Source organism: Coloeus monedula, assembly GCF_965178545.1.
Source record: "Coloeus monedula genome assembly, chromosome: 3".
In the NCBI taxonomy this organism is placed as follows: Eukaryota; Metazoa; Chordata; class Aves; order Passeriformes; family Corvidae; genus Coloeus; species Coloeus monedula.
The window spans coordinates 37,789,354-37,804,650 of NC_138783.1; the positions used below are offsets into that span (position 1 = coordinate 37,789,354).

At 39.2% G+C, this 15,297-nt stretch overlaps 1 protein-coding gene across 4 annotated transcripts in view; it reads left to right on the forward strand.

Annotated features, from left to right (window-relative positions):
- Positions 1-15,297, forward strand: part of FAT3 (FAT atypical cadherin 3) — a gene marked incomplete at both ends in the record, with an annotated part of 308,065 nt that overhangs the window by 224,772 nt on the left and 67,996 nt on the right. For all 4 annotated transcript variants that reach the window (XM_082279046.1, XM_082279048.1, XM_082279047.1 and 1 more), the window contains 2 exons: positions 1,505-1,715; positions 5,061-9,134. In XM_082279046.1, the coding sequence (XP_082135172.1) occupies positions 1,505-1,715; positions 5,061-9,134 (4,285 nt within the window). The remainder of the gene's footprint in view (positions 1-1,504; positions 1,716-5,060; positions 9,135-15,297) is intronic.

Below are 15,297 nucleotides of genomic sequence, written 5' to 3' on the forward strand. Positions count from 1 at the left end.
ATGCATGGCGTAGTGTTTGTGTGAGCAAAGGACTCAGTGCAATAAGTAGTCACTAATTTAATCTTGCCTGCCCTGCTGCGTATTTATTTCACAATTTTTATTTCGGCTTTTTGGGAAACTTTATTGTGAACTCATTGTATGGAATGTGATATGATTCGCTATCTCAAGGCAGAGCAAGCGGGAAATTATTTAATCTCTTGGCATCTGGTCGTCTCCCTCAAGGTAATTTTCGGAGTTCCTGAGCTGAGGCTGAAAGTTATTTGAGAAGTTATTCACAGGGAGATAACTGCTTTCTTGCCATAGAGAACGCTACAGCCTTTCTGAATACAAACCTCATTTATAGCTTACTTTTATGGACTTATTTCAGTACATAAACTGTTGATATACAAAATAGCTTTCTTTTATCTACATTTCCAAATCTTGGGGTATACATAAAAAAGTTAATTACCAATTTTTGCTTGGTGTGCCTAAGCTATAGAACATAAATCTGTCTGTTTTCAAGTGGAGATTGTATATCATAGACATATAATTTTTTTTTTAATTAAAAGGGAAGAAAATCTTTGTTAGTTTAAACATTGTAGTCCACTATTTTTTTTCACCACTTGAGACTTCTGTAGCAGAGGCCTTCTAAGGAGCTACTCATGGTATATTAGGTACAGGGGCATCTTTGGCAGGGCACCCTAGGTAGCAGAAAGCTGCTGTGAGATGCAGCAAGCAGCAGCTGAGTGTGGTCTCTGCTCGCAAAACGAAATGTTGCAAGTCCTTTGGTAAGCAGACCAAGAAATAGCTATGAACTGAATCACAGAAACACATGGCTGACAGAGGTAATTCCGTGGTGCTTGGTTTTGATCTCCACCTATTACAATAGGTCTTTTCCTCTCTTTAAGAAGAACCAAACTTTTGGGGATAGTGGTGGCAGGATTATCAGTGAAGCAGTGCTGAGGTATTTTGTGTGGGGTTGAGACAGGTGTGGTAACTTAAACCTCTGTTAGCAGTTATCAGCAAGCACTTCATAAGGTAATTCCTACTCTGTTCACTATTGGTATCATCATCTTCAAAAAGGTATGTACATTTATAGTCGTGAAGTAGTCAATTAGCAGCTACAAGCACTAGACTGACATGCTATATGCTGTAAAGCAGGCAATGGCAAGATAAAGACATGAGCATTCAGCAAGTATTTTAAAAAAAAAAGTATTTCTTGCGAACCTCAACCCAAATTTAAAATCTCTTGTGGTTGCCACTTCAAAAATTCATGTCATGATGGGTAGTTGCAATGCATTTCTTCACAATTAAAAAAAAAAGTCCCTAAGATCTTTCCTGTTTCTTTAATTTTACTATTTGCCATCTTGTGTGTGAATGTATTTCAGTGTTCTTTGGGACAAATGGATTTTTTTATTGCTTTGTATTAAATAGAACTGAAAGTAGTTTCCACACTCAGGTGAGTACTATTTGTGAAGTTTTACTAGACGACTATGAAGTTGTGTGTTATGCACTTGTTCTGTAGGTCCGAGATCAAGAATTCCCTTATAGACGAAACCTGGCCAGAGCCATCATAAATGTGGAAGACTCCAATGACCACAGTCCCTACTTCACCAGCCCATTGTACGAAGCCTCGGTGTTTGAATCAGCAGCAGTTGGATCAGCAGTGTTGCAGGTCACGGCTCTGGACAAAGACAAAGGAGAAAATGCAGAGCTCACCTATACTATTGAAGCAGGTTAGGACAGAGGCCAAAAGTGAAATATCACGGATCATGCCAGACACAGAACAGTGCTGTGATGGTGATCTGTCTTGACACACGATTCAGCTTCTTTGGTCTACTTTCTGCTCTACAGATGGGCAAAGGAGACACCTTCTTGTTGTTTTGTTGGGGTTTTTTTAAATTTTGTTTTGAAGCTACTATACCCAAAACCTGTCAGAACAAACTCATTCTGGAACAGGTTGCCCAAGAATGGTTATGGAGTCTCCTTTTCTGGAGACATTCAGAACCCCACAGGATCCTGTGCAACCTGCCGTAGGTGAACCTGCTTTAGCAGGGAAGTTGGACCAGATGCTCTCCAGTGGTCCCTTTCAAGCCCAACCATTCTGTTATTCTGTGACTGATTCTTATTCACGAGATGGCTACAGAGCCTGTTACCTCTTAAGCCATTGGATCAAAGCCATCACAGAACATACCACAGTAGTAAAGCATTTGCATTATCTCTGACACATGTGCAAGTGAATGTATGTTTCTCTGAGTCAGATGAATCTGAAGTTAAGAATTATCTTTGAGATAAACCATTGGCAGATATATAAGGGGGGTAACTGGAAAAAGAGAGAAACAATTAGAAATTTATAGCCTTTGAATTTTGTAATGTTTCATTTCTACTTAGGGGGTTTTATTCCTAATATGAATCTTTCCACTGTAATAATAGCAAAACTTGAAACTTATATTGCTGTAAAAAAAAGTCGCAGGTACTTCAGATTGTCCCCATATTAGGCAGATCACAAGCCTTTCCCACCATTAGGCTCCTATCCTACTGGATCATTATTTATCCCTGTATTATTATAAAGACTTGTTACTAGCTAGGATAGCTTATGTCAATTAGGAACAGGCTAAATGACAAATAAGCAATGAAATAAGAATATCTGCACCATCTCATACTGATTTAGCTTCATATAACAAGCTCACACCTTAAATTAAACCTGAAGTTTAGAGAAGACCCAAGGAACCATTTTTCTCTCATTATCGTGTATGCTCTGTGGAAGGAGATTACCTTCAGCAAACCAGAAGGTGAAGTCTTTTGCAGCTGAAAGTGTTGAACTTGGAGCGAGGAAGATGTTAGCACTCCAAACCAAATATTTCCTTTGTGCACTGCGTTTGGTCTTAGCAGTTATTTCTCAGTATTCTCCAGTGGCTTTTAACTTAGATTAGGGGCAGTCTTACACATGTCCAGACAGGACAATGCTGTGCCTTGTGGAACAAACTCTGAGCAGACTAGATCAGGTTCCTGGGGCAAAGTTTTTCAAGACTATTCCCAGCTTTTTCTTGACACCTTATTACTATTATGGGCTCCCAATCATCTAGAGGTGCCACCACAATGTAAAGAGCATCCTGACATCTTAGGAGTATGGTTCCCATTACACTGGTAATAGAATCAGATGTGATGCAGACAGAAAAATATTATGATTAGAAAAGATGCTTTAGCTATTAGATTATTTCTAGAGACTCTCTTTTTCATTACAGCCTGTTTCTGTTTCATCATGAGCTCTCCCTGCAATGTCAGACCTCAGACTTCCATTTACTGTAAGCCTCACACTCCTCCAGTTTCATTATCCACAGATGTCCCAATCTCAGATGCCTCAAAATTCAGTATTGTCTTGCTGTAGTTTCTAAGATCCATAAAATCTGCAGTTGAGGGTATTGATTTTAACGGCAGAATTCAGATTGTGCACCACTCTTTCATTCAGGGGAATTACTCACCTCATCTTACATTGCTCTGAAGAGAGCAATTGGTAAAAAAAAAGTAGTTTATGTGTAATTTCATAAGAAATTCCTAAAGTAGAAGAACCAGCTCTGGCCTTGCAGGAGGCAGTCAGTGGCTCAAAATTATTTGTATTAGCAAGCACTGACAAAATAACTGCAGCAGCATTTGTAGTGTCTGGAAATGTGGCAGATACTGTGATTTTTATGAGACTTTGTAGCTCTGGAAGACTCTTAGCTCCTGGGTGAATAGCGCAATTTTTGGTTTAGCCAGCAGAGTAAACTTTACTGATCTGAAAGGAAGGATATAAATAGAAAGCCACTACCAGTATTGAACTACATAGAGTAGTATGTAGCTTAAATTAGCCTCCAGAATTTACAACAGATAGTGAATTGTATCTTAAAAATAGTTCTCATTACCTCACTTCATTTAGTATTCCATGTATTTGGCATTCCAACTACAATTTACACATGTATTGCTCTGCACAGCACCTGTAACAGTCACTATTAAAAATAAAATCTCTATCACCTGAGATATATTTCTCTCCAAGACTTGGATGGATGCTTGACTGTAGATTGGAAGCAGTTCTAGGTTTTAAGATGTGAATTGAAATAGAGGGAGCATGTTATAATGATTGAAATCACTGTAACTCAGTATATGTTGTTTGCTTTTAGAATCAAATTCAGAAATAGAGTCTGTATGCTTCTATGTGCCATATACATATGAAGCATCCTATATTTTAAGCAAGCACTCAAATAAAACAGAAAATTATGGATTGCTAATTAAAGGTGATCTCTAATTACAGGGTAAGAATACATATAGAAAGTTTCGAACCTGTCTTGCTGAAGAAGAGATTGGCAAAAAGACCAGAAAGAAATAAAGGCCCCCCAAAAGTTCTCTGATCCAAACTTACTGTTTTCACCTTTATGCAGTGAATGATGTCTGTGCTTTCATGTTTTAACAGGCATTTCATGACATTTTCTACTAAATCTCATTCATCTGGATTCATCCTCCTCAGAGATCATATGATAAACCTTTGGGCCACAAGACACTTGAATCTCTTTTCTATGCTATTTGCTCTGTTTTATTTTTTCTAAATGCCACTTTATTAACCTTTATATATTCAGTTCTTTGAGTCTTGAACTATTGTAATCTCCTGTATGGTTTCTTAATATCCCATTCAATTAGGAGCCTGAGTTGTTATCCATTAGTCATGTAATTGGCTTGTTAGCCTCTGATCTCATTTCTTTGCCTTAGGTGTACATGTATTTGACTAATTTCTATAACTTAGGGATGCTTTTCCTTACTTCAGTAGGAGTACTGTACATGCAGGTCTTGCTCAGATGCTGGTACTGAGAATCAAGATAGAGGTAGCAACACTTGAGTTTCTGATGCTTTGAATACCTACACCATCTACTGAGCTCTCTGACTGGCAGAAAGAAAGGCTGGAAGGGCCTTCAGAATACTTATGTGTTGGGGATTTTTTGGGGTTTTTTTTAGTAACTTCCTTTAAAAATGCAGCTTATTGCTCCTGGTTTAAGTTGTTATCAAGTGAGTCATATTTCATTTCTAATCTCGTTCCAATATTTGTGTTTTAGGAAACACGGGAAACACATTCAAGATTGAACCAGTTTTAGGCATCATTACGTTACTCAAGGAGCCAGACTTAACCACAATGGGACAGTTTGTTTTGTCAGTCAAAGTGACTGATCAAGGTTCTCCAGCTCTGTCTGCAACAGCAATTGTGCGGATATCTGTGACAATGGCAGATAACTCCCACCCTAAGTTTACTCTAAAGGAATACCAAGCAGAGGTTAATGAAAATATGGATATTGGTACTTCCGTCATTTCTCTCTCTGCAATCAGTCAGTCCACATTAGTGTATGAGGTTAAAGATGGCAATGTTGATGGAGTCTTCACCATAAACCCATATTCTGGAGTGATCACCAGTCAAAAGGCCCTTGATTATGAACGTGCTTCCTCCTATCAGCTCATCATACAGGCAACAAACATGGCAGGCATGGCATCAAATGCCACTGTGAACATTCAGATTGTTGATGAAAATGATAACCCACCAGTTTTTCTCTTCTCTCAGTACTCGGGCAGCATAAGTGAAGCTGCTCCTGTGAACAGCGTGGTCCGGAGTGCGAATAACAGTCCCCTCGTCATACGTGCCACCGATGCTGACAGCAACCAGAACGCTTTGCTTGTCTACCAGATTGTTGAATCGACTGCAAAAAAGTATTTCACAGTAGATTCCAGCACAGGTGCAATCAGAACAATTGCAAATTTAGATCATGAAACAATAGCCCACTTCCATTTCCATGTTCATGTTAGAGACAGTGGAAATCCCCAGCTTACAGCAGAGAGCCCAGTTGAAGTGACCATTGAGGTTACTGATGTCAATGACAACCCACCAGTCTTCAGCCAGGCCGTATTTGAGACAGTCTTGCTCCTGCCCACGTATATTGGTGTTGAGGTTCTCAAAGTCAAAGCTTCAGACCCAGATTCAGAGATTCCTCCTGAACTAACATTTAGTATAATTGAAGGCAATATGGACCATTTTTTAATTGACTCAAGCACAGGGGTACTCACCATTAAAAACAATAGTCTCTCCAAAGACCATTATATGCTAATAGTAAGAGTATCTGACGGGAAATTTTATAGCACTGCTATGGTCACAATAATGGTAAAAGAAGCCATGGATAGTGGACTCCATTTCACACAAAATTTTTATTCCACTTCTATCTCAGAAAACAGCACCAATATCACAAAGATCGCTGTGGTGAATGCTGTTGGCAACCGCCTCAATGAGCCTTTGAAATACAGCATATTAAACCCTGGAAACAAATTTAAAATCAAATCCACCTCAGGAGTCATTCAGACCACTGGCATCCCCTTTGACCGAGAGGAACAGGAGCTGTATGAGCTGGTGGTGGAAGCAAGCCGAGAGCTAGATCACCTCCGTGTCGCTCGAGTCGTGGTGAGAGTTTACATTGAGGACATAAATGACAATGCCCCAGTGTTTGTAGGACTTCCATACTATGCTGCTGTGCAGGTTGATGCTGAACCTGGTACCCTGATCTATCGAGTGACAGCTGTTGATAAAGACAAGGGTGACAATGGTGAGGTGTCATACCTGCTGAAGGAAGACTACGGACATTTTGAAATTGATAGAGGATCTGGTAGTGTCACTTTAAAAGAAGCCTTTAATTCTGATTTGTCTAATATAGAGTACTTAGTTGTCATTCTTGCCAAAGATGGTGGTAACCCATCGTTGTCTGCATTGGTAGAGCTCCCCATTACTATTGTTAACAAAGCAATGCCTGTGTTTGACAAGCCCTTCTATACAGCTTCCGTGAATGAAGATGTAGAAATGCACACGCCAATTTTAAGCATAAATGCAACCAGTCCTGAAGGCCAGGGTATCATTTATATCATTGTCGATGGAGATCCCTACAACCAGTTTAATATCGACTTTGATACTGGAGTTCTGAGTGTCATCAGCCCATTGGACTATGAAATAAATTCCCTTTTCAAGCTGGTGGTGCGAGCCAGCGATGCCCTCACTGGCGCTCGTGCTGAGGTAACTGTGGACTTGATCATTAATGATGTTAATGATAATCCTCCAGTTTTTGATCAGTCAGCTTATAATGCTACTCTGTCTGAAGCTTCTTTGATTGGGACTCCTGTACTGCAGGTTGTTGCTACTGATGCCGACTCTGACAATAACAAGATTGTACAGTATCAGATAGTCCAGGACACCTTTAACAGCACTGACTATTTCCATATAGACAGCAGCAGTGGCCTAATTTTGACAGCCCGGATGCTGGATCATGAACTCATACAGCAGTGCAGCTTGAAAGTCAGAGCAACTGATAATGGCTTCCCACCACTGAGCAGTGAGGTTCTCGTTAGTATCTCAATAACAGATATGAATGACAACCCTCCAGTTTTTAACCAGCTAATATATGAGTCGTATGTGAGTGAACTGGCACCTCGGGGTCATTTTGTGACTTGTGTCCAAGCTTCTGATGCCGACAGCTCTGATTTTGACAGACTGGAGTACAGCATCCTATCAGGAAATGATCGGACCAGTTTTATCATGGACAGCAAGAGCGGTGTTATCACTCTTTCCAACCATCGCAAGCAGAGGATGGAGCCCATGTACAGCCTAAATGTGTCTGTGTCAGACGGGCTGTTCACCAGCACAGCTCAGGTGCACATACAGATCCTTGGGGCCAACCTCTACAGCCCTGTGTTTTCACAGAGCATTTATGTTGCAGAGGTTAGAGAAAACACTGCTCCTGGAACAAAGGTAATCCATGTGAAGGCAACAGATGGGGATTCAGGTGTATATGGCCAGATCAGCTACTCCATAATAAATGACTTCGCCAAGGACCGATTTTTGATTGATGGCAATGGGCAGATTCTGACAACTGAGAGGTTGGACCGTGAGAACCCGCTGGAAAGTGATATCAATATATTCTTGAGAGCCCTCGATGGAGGTGGCAGGACTACATTTTGCACTGTGAGAGTGATAGTAGTGGATGAGAATGACAATGCTCCCGAATTTATGACAGTTGAATACAGAGCAAGTGTCAAAGCAGATGTTGGGAAAGGTTACTTGGTGACCCAAGTGCAAGCAGTAGATGCAGATGATGGAGCCAATTCCAGAATTACCTATTCTCTGTATAGTGAAGCCTCTGTTTCAGTACCTGATCTGCTTGAAATAGATCCAGATAATGGATGGATGGTCACCAAGGGTAGCTTTAACCAGCGGAAAAACACAGTTCTGTCATTCTATGTCAAAGCAGTTGATGGTGGCATTCCTGTAAAGCATTCCCTCATTCCTGTCTACATCCATGTTTTACCACCGGAAACCATTTTGCCTTCTTTTTCTCAACCCCAGTATTCTTTCACAGTGGCAGAAGACACCCTCATAGGCAGTACTATTGACATTCTGCATGTTTTGCCCAATCAGGGTGCTTTGTATAGCATGGTTAATGGTAAGCTACCTGAAAACAACAAAGATGGGGTTTTCATCATAGAGAAAGACACAGGCCTCATAAAATTGGATAAGAGACTTGACCATGAAACAAATCCCGTTTTTCACTTCAAAGTTGCAGCCACGATTCAGTTAGACAAAGTAGACATCGTGTTGACTGTGGATGTGGAGGTAAAGGTGTTGGATGTTAATGACAACAAGCCTGTGTTTGAAACAGCTAGCTATGATGCTATAATAATGGAAGGGATGCCTATGGGAACAAAACTTATGCAAGTTAAAGCGGTTGATGCAGATTCAAGTGCGAACGGGCAGGTCACATACACACTTGCACTGGAATCAGAACTGGAGAAGATCACAGAAGCATTCACCATTGATAGCAACAGTGGCTGGATCAGTACACTGAAGGATCTGGACCATGAGAAGGATTCTGCTTTCACATTTGCAGTGGTGGCCTCAGATTTGGGGGAAGCTTTGTCCTTGTCCTCAACCACCTTGGTCTCAGTTACTGTGACAGATATCAACGATAATGCACCTGTCTTTGAGCACGAGGTGTACAGAGGATCAGTGAAGGAGAGTGACCCTCCAGGGGAAGTTGTAGCTGTTCTTAGCACCTGGGATGAAGACACGTCTGATGTCAATCGGCAGGTTAGCTACCATATTACAGGTAAGAAACAGCTTGCATACTTTCCTCCCATAACCAGCTTACTGAAGAACTGTACATGTGTCCAGTTCTAGGTTAATGTTTAGCAGGGTTTCAGCTGAATTATCACTGTGAATGAGTCAATTACATTCTTTTTTTTTTTTTTTTTGACAGAATTTGCAGCAAAGCTGAAAAGAGGGAGAGGAATGTGTGTGTGTGTCTTTGTGTCTGCGTTACTCTCTCATTTTTCTGAGATGAATGTTTCCTGATTTGCTGCAGTGCAATGTAGCGTAACCATCAACCCATCATCATTGATATGTCAGCTTGGAAACCATCATGACTTAATGTCTCAAACAAGGGAAAAGGAAAATTTTGTTCTTACAGAGAAAATCCCTGTATTTCCAAGCATTTAAATTTTTTTGGAAATAATGTTTTTCTTTTTGAGATAGGAAAGTAGATGCTTGAGCCACTTCAAAATACCACTGTTTGGAATGGGGAGTGAGGGTGACATGGATTGATTTTACATTATGGAGTGAGAGGATGCCATTTCTTACCAGCACAGATTTCTGGCCAGGAAAATAGTAATATACTTAGAAGCACTGGTTAGCTGCCATGCATTGTTACATACAGCATAAGGCAATTTTGATTACATTACTCACACATTTTTCAAAGCATAGTAACGTTGCTCTTTCCTATTGTGTAATATTTATTATCATTCTTTTCTCCTAGATTCAGCCTGGCTTTTGTGTAAGTATGTTATGAGTGATGAGTGCTGCAGTTATTTTTCTGCCTCCATCTTGCATTGTCCAATAGATTTTGTTAGGGAACAATTTTGTCACTCCCCCCAACCTTAGCAATTCAAGAGCTAGTATTAACTACCTAGTAATAACCAAATTATTGGAAAAATTCGCATTTTTCTCACTGGATGGGATTTGACATATATAAGACCACATATAGGAAGCAGGCTGTCGGCAAAAATGACTTAACTAATGGGAAAATAGTTTGTGTATTTTGCTCTGGAGGGCAAGGCTCCTACCCCTTTGTTAGCTATCAAAATGAAAATGGCTGTGGGATAGTGTGTAGGGAGAGGTGTGACACTCCAGTTAGGCACAGACTGCCTGTGTTGCACATCAGAAGTAGCATCATTTTCAAAGCAACCAGGAATTCGTTGATTAATTGTAACTTGCAATTTTTCATTCACTTTAAAGGTTTGCAAAGACTATGTGTTTACAGTGCAATGTGCTGTAGGGTATTAGAAGTGGGGGCAAAAGTAGTCCTGTGGGGAAATTGTCAGGATTTAGAGGCTTTGGGTCAGGTGCTTTAGCTGTTGGTGACCTAGTTCCCACATACGTAAAAGTAAATAAGTAGTGCCTCATACCAGAGATTTTGGGATATTTGAAGGAGTTTGGGAATTCCAGTGTAGGAAGTACTACGGGAAATGAAAACCCTTATGTTTGTAACAAATATATGTTAGTGCACTGTGATCATTGGCTTTGTTCTGAAGTCTGGCAGTCATCTTTTATAATGAATTATGCCTTTAGTTACATAGTGTTTTTTCTTCACATACCTGTGCTGTTAATTTAGCAAAAACTGGACTTTTGAATAACAACTGTCAGATGTGACTCAAAAATTACAGATAATTATGTACCTTAGTTTGTATCACAGTTCAAATATGACAGATATTTTGCTGTTCTATTAGCTTCTGAAAACATTAGATGTCAAAGCCTGAAACTTTCTTTAATTCCTACTGTACAGTTACTAAAGCACATGGTCTCAGAAACTCCACTTCATTTGAATATATCATTTGAGCTTGGGAAATGCACAAGAAGAAATTAGGTTCTTTTGATTAAATTGTCAAAACATGTTAAAATACAGTTTCACTCACAAAATAGTCTATTCACACTTTACCTCAAGTTGATCTGAGGAAGTGCTCTTGAGTATTTCATGGAATCAGATTATCTAGATGGTTATTCAAAAGCTGTGGCTTTCTGGAAGCATTTTGATTCATAAAAACTTCTTTGAATACAGTAAACTCTGAGGAAAAAATGGTAAATTAACAAAAGGGAAGAAGAAAACAAATTATGAGACTGTCATTTGGATCCACCAAAAAACAGCTTTGTGAAAATGCATCTGGAGAAAAGTAGCACACAGAAGACAGATGGAAGAAATCATCATTTAGAAGATAAGATAAGATAAATAAACATTCTGGGTCAGATGTGATCACTGAAGAGTCCTTTGTGCTCTTTTGAGAAATACAAGTGCCTGTTGCAGTCTTCTGGTCAATCTTGAAAAGGGGTAGATACATTCTGGTGGATAAATAAATATTCTGCTTGGATTCCTTCAGTTTATGATTTTTTCCATGATTACCGGCAAGTAGTTGCCATTTTCAAATCCACTTTCATTTGCATTTGATGGTGAGGGAAAAAAATTTTGCACTTACCCTTTGTTTCTTGTAGTTCAATAGCAGCTGTAGATGTTCACAAAGCAAAAGCACTAAACATAAATCTTAATAGAAAATCAATAGGAAGTGCAGATGGCACAAATGCACTTAGGAAGCACAGTAGTTTTCTTTGAAGGCTCATTTGAGGTCATTGCCTATGTCATTTGAGGCAGTTTGCCTAAAACCAGGGCTCTTCTGGTGTCCAGCCAACCTACACCCAGCCAGATATTACTGAGTTTTAAGAGTGGCAAACCATGAAAAGCCACCAGAAAAATGTCAGCTGCCAAGACATTGGTATGGTAAAGTGTTTTGTGTTCCTCAGTGAGGTTAATCAGGCTTCATCAGGCACATAAAGCTAGGGAGTCAATTGTCTTTAAGCTTGGTTCAGCTGAATACAAGGAAGATGGACAGTGTGTTTTGGAAGAAAGAAGTGGTATTGTATAGAGTAGGTTATTTGCTGGGTTGATAGCCCAGTATGAGCAAAGGTGTGGCTTTTGTTAGTTTTTGTCATATATTTGAGATACTGGAGTTGTGGAGAAGTGGATTTTCAGCATTTGGGAAGGCCTTGTGTTGCCATTGCAATTTTATGGTAGTAAAGCTAAGAGGATTGGATTTGCCATTTCAGAAGCTCAGTAAACATGCAGTGTCTTAAACTGGGAGTGGAGGATAAACCTATTGATTTTGTGTGATGCAAATGCCTAGAGTTCTAACGGGGAATTAAAAGTACCTAAATAAATGCATAAATGTAAGACAGAAGCTAAATAAATGAGTTAGTAAATATTCAGTTCCCCCTCCCAGATGGGGGCATTGCAGTGAAAACTGATGCTGTTGGCTTCTAGTTTTCCATTCCCTTTTAGCTGCTATAATGGTCTCTGTGTGTGCTTTAGTAATGATGTGTGTCAGGATTTGTTTATTTTGGATCACTGTGTCTCTGCATTTCATTTGTATCTGGCTGTTTTCTTTCTTTACTTAAACTTGAGCTTGATTTGGCTTTGTACTATTTGCTGACTAGGGAGGGAGGGAGGGAGAGCATTATTTAAACTTCCAAGTAACAAAAGATAAAAGATACTGCTGATTCTTTTAGCCTCAAAGCCTTTCTAAAAAGTTACTGGAGTGTTTTTTGTAGCTAGCACTTCACTGTTGTGACATTCAAAGTAGAACATAAGAAAACTGCCAAAAGATTTTAAAGAATCCATTAATACATGTAGTCAGGAGGCTTCCGTTTAGAAAAGCTACATTATTCAGAGTGAAAAACTAATTAATTAGAATGCCCCTAGGAAACTGAATCTGCTTGCATATATTAGTGAAAAAGTTAATTAATCACTGCAGAATGAGATCTGCATCAAGACATATGTATAAGTAGTAGGAAATGGTTTCCTGGGCCACAGTGTGGATTTTTTTGCCTTTCCATTTTTAAGAATATTTCCTTGATGGTATTTTAGTTTTATATCTCATTATTTTTCTTACACGTTATAGTCCACCTTTGCCTTCCATCAATAAAGTATAGAGCCAGTCCTGATAAGTTAAAAAAAAAAAAAAAAAAGTGCTAGTGAAAAAGACATGCAGATAAACCACTTCTCCTGCTTATTGCACAGGTTTCTTGGTCATTCAGATTGATTCTTTTCTGCTGGAGTAAAAGGGAAGAAAAGACATCCCAAGGACCATTTCTTTATACATATTCCCCAAATTCCTAGGTATGATTTTAAAGCTGTTCCATTTGCAACAAAGCAACAATAATTTTAAAATTGCTCCACGGTAGTGTTACTGCTAACCATAAAAGCCACCAGCTAATTTTAATTAGATTTTACCTTTCCTCTTTTCTTTGCAATGGGATGTCCATACCTTGAGTGTGTTGCTTCCTGTTGGTCAGGACAGTTAATCATTTCCTTTTGCAAAAGGAGTAATATGAAGAAAAGCCCTGATTAATATCATGAAGCAAATTAAGAATATATAAGTCTATTTTTATTAATGGTTTACAACATTAAACTCACTATGACGAGATTACAGCGTTTTATGAAGGAGAGTTAAGCTTTTTTTCTGCTGGCATTGAACTGAATAGAGGGAAATTAGTGTCAATCAGCAGGGGTCTGCCTTCTTTGAAGTCACATTCAGACTCAAGTCAGTGGGCAGATTCTCATTTCCTTGGATTGTATTCAGATCTGGCCAGTAGTACACATCAACACTCTGTGTAACCCTCTTTAGAAGAAATGTGTGTTTATATGACAACAACAGATTAAACAATGTGTCCTCTGGTGATTATTCCAGACTGTCATAGAAACCAGTGGGAAAACTGCTTGGTTTTCTGATCAAAAAGGATGGTTTTCTATCAACAGAGAATATCTGTATCTGATACATTAATTTAGTGCTCTGTATGATTCAAAAGCCTTTTATAATTATAATGCCTATCTGACTAATTTTCTGGAAATCTTATTCATTACAACTTGCTTTTTTGGCACAGTCACAGCTAGCACAAATGGTGACTCTTAACAAGAAAGATTTGCTCAGCCTGACTCAACTGACTTAGTTTTCATATTAAATAGAAACCAGTCTATCTTGTCACTGGTAGCTAATGAACAAGGCATAGATTAGAACCTGTGACCTCTTTTCTGCTTTTTGATGTAGAAAGAAGGTATGGAATGTAACGCTGTCCACGTCATTAATTGTTGTCTTCCCTGATGGGGGAGATGTTCAGATTTTTGCCAGGAGAAAAAAGGAGGTGAATGGGACTTCATGCTTCTCAGTCTCCAGATAGGTGTTTATTAATTCTTATCTAAGGAGTACAAGCCACTGGCATGGCCTAGACATAGCACAGAGCAGAGAATGCAGCAAGAAGACAACTTATCAAGATCTCACAGCCTTTTTAAAGGCAAATTACCCAATGAAAACTTAAAACACAAGATATTTTCACTTTTTTACCAACGTCCAACAAGTTCCTAAATCACGTAGACAGGAACTGCGGAATTCTGTATCCAATCATCCCAAACCACTTTTGCTGCAAAATATGGAGTTAGTGAAGAAGGAGAAAGAAGCTTTTAACTACAACGTATCCTCCATTTTGGGGTTTTCTACTTCTATCTATTTACTATGCAAATAGACCTAAAAACTCTAAATTTTTCAGCCTGTGATAATCTCACATAGTATTCTATCACCTAATTCACACCATTGTAGATTCAAATTCTTCCCAGAGGCTAGGCAAATTTTCCCATGGACAAAGGTCAAAACCAGTACTGTCCAGGGGGGTAAAACCTTTCAAAACAGTCAGAGAAATATTCTCTGCATTCTAGGTTCCCACATCTCCCCCTCCTGTTTGAAGCAAAAACACTTCTTTGACAGCTTTGTCCACGGCTCATCCAGCACAAGGAAGTATACAAGGCACACATACTAAAAGAACTACAACAATAATCAATACATACAAACCTATCTTGAAAATGTTTCTCCATAAGGGTGTAAGGTCAAACCAATTGAACAAATTGTTCGGCAAAGATCCACTTTCTTCTCCAAGTTTAGCTATTCCATCCTCTAATTGCCGTATACTTTCATGGATGGATTCTGAATGATCCGACAAATTTACACAACACATACCTTCAAATTCTTCACATCCATGTCCATGCACTAATAGAAGATAATCAATTGCTGCTCTATTTTGCAGAGTCGCTTGTCTCACACTCTGAACATCAGTTAACAGATCGCTCAGTGCGAGAGAGACAGCACGAGAGTTCTTACTTAGCCAACAGCCCAATTGATCCA